The sequence below is a fragment of the Lissotriton vulgaris genome, unplaced genomic scaffold (assembly GCF_964263255.1).
Source record: "Lissotriton vulgaris unplaced genomic scaffold, aLisVul1.2 SCAFFOLD_4499, whole genome shotgun sequence".
Lineage (NCBI taxonomy): Eukaryota > Metazoa > Chordata > Amphibia > Caudata > Salamandridae > Lissotriton > Lissotriton vulgaris.
The window spans coordinates 59,815-65,330 of record NW_028246882.1 but is presented as its reverse complement, the minus strand read 5'-3'; the positions used below and the strand labels follow the sequence as shown (position 1 = coordinate 65,330).

Genomic DNA, 5,516 nt, shown 5'->3' with positions numbered 1-5,516 from the left:
AGATGCACGAGGAGCAAAGAGCGGGACCAGAGCCTGCAAGCCTGGGGGTCGGTTCACCTCAAGGGGCATTGCCAGGGTGGCCCAGTCACACGGGCAGTCACTGCCAGAGATGAATGCAGACCCCCCGAGCCAGACACACAAGTAAAACACACACAACACGAGCAAGATCACACATCACCAAGGGGGCAGCGCGAAGCAAGCTAAGCACAAGTTAGAAACCGAAGCAGAGGGTGAACGTACTCACATCATCAGAGCCCAGAGCTGCTCGAACGAGGACATCGGATCTTTTCACTTCCTGGAGCTCAGTTGCTACTCAGCTACCGTGGAATGTCAAGTGCTGCAGCTGCGCTTCACCTACTAATGTGTCCAGAGGGCACAGCCCAGTGTGCAGTGCGCTGGGACTAGTGCAAACTTATGCGAGGAGCCACAAACATGTGCTTCAATCAGGGGAAGAATGGCCAGAGGACACTCGCTCAGCTGGAGCAGTGTGTGAGCAACAGAGCAGAAGGAAGCCTGCTGCCAACTATAGAAGGAATGCATGCATTAACAGAGGCAGACTGACCAGCTCCTGCTCAGGATGTAGAGACCAAAGGTCAAAGAAAGACTGAAATCCCTAGAAGTAAGTCACTAATCAGAGAGCGTTGAAAGACTAGAAGCCGCTTCCCTCCATTGACGCTCTAACAAAAGCTGTAAACAAATAACATACAATGGTACAATCCCACTCTACGGCAGCCCAGCTGTAAGCGTAGTATCAAAGCCCGCTCTTTCAGCAAAGGAAGACAAACCTTACGATTCTGAAAGCCTCGGAGGTTGGTTTAAAGAAAAATGTCCCTGAAAGTTTACTGGAGCTGGACTCCTTCCATCACGTCAGTGAAACTCGGATAACATTAAAAAATAAATGCACGCACGGAGACAAAGTGAAAAAACTCGGATAACATTAAATAAATGCACGCACGGAGACAAAGTGAAAATACAGCGATAAAGGAAAAAAATAAAGACAAGTTCAGGAAATGCAAGGGGGGGGTGGGTTGGGTTCACAAGGGAGAGAACAACACGAGTGGTGGGGGAAAACCACGAGGGAGATGCACGCACGGAGACAAAGTGAAACAACACGTACCTGATAATGCAGAGCGGCCGGGAAACTGAAAGTATGGCCGGCCTGCTACCGGCCATGAATAATTAGGGGAGGAGAAGCCGCACAGCGCACGCTGGGAGAATCCCTTTGATGTGCTGTGCGGCCGTGAATGCACGTGCTTGTTTGGTCACGTGATTTACGTGAACTTAATGAAAACCGCAGCGCAAGAAGCCCTTGGTTTGACGAGGAGTTCGAGCACTTGAATTCTCGCTCCGCTCAATGCGCTTGCGCGCATTGATAGATCGCGAGACCTAAAAACCAATCATAGACATAGTGGTCTGCTGACCTCAGCAGGCTGCCATCTCTGTGATGGCTGTAATTCCTAATTGGTCTCGAATTGCGACCTACCACACTAAAATGCATGAGGTAGGTCTATTTGTCACTCGCTAGCAATCGCTAATGAAACTCAAAAGAGTTTCATACATTAGGAATTCCGATTTCCAAATAGCAACTCAGAGAGAACTGCAAATAGGAAATCGGTATTCCTGATGCTAGAACATCCTGCCCCAAGTCTTGTTTTATTTGACATTCTTCGAATGAGAAAAGCAAAAAAATAAACTGGGATGAAAAAAGAAATAAAAAAAAAAATCAGTCTGTACACAGTACTTACTCCTTACAAGAGGTAAATAAAGTTATACCTGGCGGCACTCATAGATACAGGGCTGCTCAGTGGGTTAGCTGATTTCCAGTTGATTGCGGCAGCACTCTACACTTCCGAAGCCTGAGCGCTGTAGAGCTTACAGAGACAAAAAAATAAATGTGCGCCCTATAGGAGGGGATCTTAAATGCACAGAATGCTGACTCGAATCCAATGCGATGCAAGATACAGCAGGATATATTTAGGAAAAGATGTCTACATACATCTGCAATAACCACAGTTCAACTACTAACTCTTAAACATATGTGGTAAAAGGTATAACAGGAAGGGAAAAGAGTTCACGTTTCTTTCTGCAGCTCCAACGGTAATCACGCACTACAAAGAGCGAGCAGCAACTGGGCTGAAGACGAAAGCAAGCCCGTTCCGCAAGGCGAGTACCTCTGTGCGCTGCAGAGGGGCTCCTGGCTTCATGTGGAGGGAGGTGGTTGTTGGGACTTTGGCATCTGTGAATAGGGGGCTGTGCTGAGAGCCCTAGCTGTAAGCTTAAAGTTGTTGTGACGTGTAAGTAGTAGTTTAGTGTGTGTTTTGTAAGACGGCGTGAGAGCTTTGAGGCTGTGCCCTCATGTAATGGCGTGGGAGAGGTGGTAAATGAATCCTATAAACGGTTGATACAATAGAATCAGGTAGCAGTGAGAAAGAATCAGCACATTTATAAAGAAATCACACAAGGATGTGACTGGTTACCGACCATATCTCCTTACATTCTTATATAGCTGCTCGCAATCACGCTTCACAGGTGACCAGAGCTGCCATTACAGGTCTAGACCGGGAAATGACTTATCTTAATGATGCTGGCTCACTGGGGGCACATATGCCTTAGCATGCTTGCGGCAGGGTCAGAAACTACTTCTCTAAATAAGTTTAGCACAGGCATACCATTATGCACTGAGTGCTTGCCTTTTGAACACTTTTAGCTGGGACTTAAAAAGCAGAATGCCGTACATCATGCCCTTAAATACCGAACAATGCTAATTAGTGCATGGCCTTTTAAAATAAATTAATCTGCAAGGCGCGGATCACTCCCGGAGAGCCACAGCTGCCTGTAAAGCCCTGCAGCCTCTCTCAGAAACTAGTGCAGCAAACAGCATGCGAAGAAGAATAATGCTGCACAACTTGTGACCATCAGCAACCCGATACATGCCGTTTGAGAGGCACGCTGCAACCTTCTCCCCTCTTCCACAGTGGTATGTTGCTAGGCTCAAGATCTGCTCTCTGTGCTCCTTCACGAAAGAGAACTTTTTTTTCCACGCTGCTCGCGTTTTAAAAGCTAGAGCTACAAATGGTGCCTCGGTGATGTGTGAAGTGTACGCACTTCGCAACGGAGTTTGCAAACTCAGGGTTATTACACTAAATGCATGTACCCGAACACTGGCCATTGGGCATTTTTTACTATAAGCCCTCGCTAAGTTACAACATTCCATTAAAACTTACTTTGGGGTAAGCAGGTCATTAGATTGTTAAAGTGTACAGTGTAGTGAAAAGGCTTCTCTCATGTGTGTACGCTTTGATGCCGAACAAGGCCTCCGTTCTGGGAAAAGCTATTTGAACACACAGTGCAGTGCTAAGGTCTCTCGCTGTTGTGTATTAGTTCATGCTTTAGCAGATGCGCCTTTTGAGTGAAGCTTTTCTCACACAAGGTGCAGCTATAAGTCTTTTCACCTGTGTGTATGCGTTGATGATCCTGAAGAATTTTCTTTCCAGTGAAGGTCTTTGTACATACAGAGCAGTGATAAGGCCTCTCTCCACTGTGTGTTCTTTGATACCGTACAAGGTTTCCCTTGTAAGCAAAGCGCATGGAACACACTGTGCAGTGATAAGGTTTCTCCCCTGTGTGTTTTCTTTGGTGCAGTATTAGATGCGCCCTTTGAGTGAATCTCTCCTCGCACACAGTGCAGCGAAAAGGCTTTTCTCCTGTGTGTATGCGTTGATGCTGAAGAAGATTTTTCTTTTGAGTGAAGCTTTTTGCACATACAGAGCAGTGATAAGGTCTCTCTCCACTGTGTGTTCTTTGATGATGTACAAGGCTTTCCTTATAAGCAAAGCGCTTGGAACACTCAGTGCAGTGATACGGCTTCTCTCTTGTGTGTATGATTTGATGCCGTATAAGGGATCCGTTGTCAGCAAAGCGCTTGGAACACAGAGTGCAGTGATAAGGCTTTTCTCCTGTGTGTGTTCTTTGGTGCTGTTGTAGATTTCCCTTTTGATTGAAGCTCTTCTCACACATGGTGCAGTGATAAGGCTTTTCTCCTGTGTGTGTTCTTTGGTGCTGTAGTAGATTTGACTTTTTATTGAAGCTTTTCACACACATGGTGCAGCGATAAGGTCTCTCTCCGGTGTGTATTAGTTGGTGCTTTAGTAGATACGGCTTTTGCTTGAAGCTCTTCTCACACACAGTGCAGCGAAAAGGCTTTTCTCCTGTGTGTACGATTTGATGCCGTACAAGGTATTCCTTATCAGCAAAGCGCTTGGAACACAGAGTGCAGTGATAAGGCTGCTCTCCTGTGTGTATTCTTTGATGCAGTACAAGGTGTGCCTTCTGAGAAAAGGTTTTGGAACACACAGTGCAGTGATGAGGTCTCTCTCCGGTGTGTGTTCTTTGATGCAGCACAAGGGTCACCTTCTGAGAAAAGCGCTTTGAACACACAGCGCAGTGATAAGGTCTCTCTCCGGTGTGTATTAGTTTGTGCTTTAGTAGATTTGCCTTTTGATTGAAGCTCTTCTCACACATGGTGCAGCAATAAGGCTTTTCTCCTGGGTGTATGTTTTGATGCTCCTGAAGAATCTTCTTTCGAGTGAAGCTCTTTGCACATACAGTACAGTGATAAGACCTCTCTCCTGTGTGTACGCTTTGATGAGGCATCTCTCCTGTGTGTACGCTTTCATGCCGTACAAGGCCTTTCTTATTAGCAAAGCACTTGGAACACACTGTGCAGTGATAAGTCCGCTCTCCAGTGTGTGTTCTTTGATGCTGTAAAAAAGTTGCCTTTTGAGTGAAACACTTTTTACACGTTTCGCAGGGATATGGCCCGAGGCTGGTGTGTCCTTTTTTGTGCCTCACAAGAAGTGTCTCATTGATAAATCCTTTGTCACACACATTACAAGCAAAGCGTCTCTCCCTCATGTGCATTCAGCGCTGTCTTTTTAAGTAGATATTTTGAGTAAAATTCATTTTGCCTCCGGAACTTTTATGGCTTTCTTTCCCATTCATACTTTCTAGATGTGATTGTTGTGCTGCAAAATAGAAAACAACATTGAAAATTACACATGGAAAATATTTCTTAAAAAAGCTGCATTGTTATAATATGGAGAAGTGAACAGTTAAAATTCAGGGGGAAAAAGTTATGTTCTAAGAAGAAGAGTCACACTTTCCTTTGAGACACAAATGGTGGCTAATCCTACACAAAGTGTGGTGACTCAGTTCTGCAGCAGGAGCATGCTGGGAAATCAAGTGATTCGCAAGAACCACTGTTGGACATGGGGTTTCTGGTTGGTTAGGGTAGGCACGTAAGCCAGGCAGAATCCACCACTCTAGTCAGGGTAAGCCAGATACACACCTGAGATAATCTGCGCTCACCCTCTGGTAGCTTGGCGCAGAGCAGTCAGGCTAGTTTAAAGAGGCAATGTGCAGAGCATTTGTGCAACACCCTCGTGCAGAAAACACAGTGAGTAAACCACAAAAGGGAATCCATGCAGGATTATGTAACAATAAATTCTATATTGCAC

At 45.7% G+C, this 5,516-nt stretch overlaps 1 protein-coding gene across 1 annotated transcript; it reads right to left on the bottom strand.

Annotated features, from left to right (window-relative positions):
• Nucleotides 1–3,354: 3,354 nt before the first annotated feature.
• Nucleotides 3,355–4,914, bottom strand: LOC147665719 (uncharacterized). The gene has a single exon (XM_086949568.1). The coding sequence runs from the start codon at nt 4,912–4,914 to the stop codon at nt 3,355–3,357; it is 1,560 nt and encodes a 519-aa protein (XP_086805694.1).
• Nucleotides 4,915–5,516: the final 602 nt, after the last annotated feature.

Coding starts and splice junctions, on each gene's coding strand:
- LOC147665719 (XM_086949568.1), bottom strand. CDS start 4,914: ATGAGGGAGAGACGCTTTGCTTGTAATGTGTGTGACAAAGGATTTATC.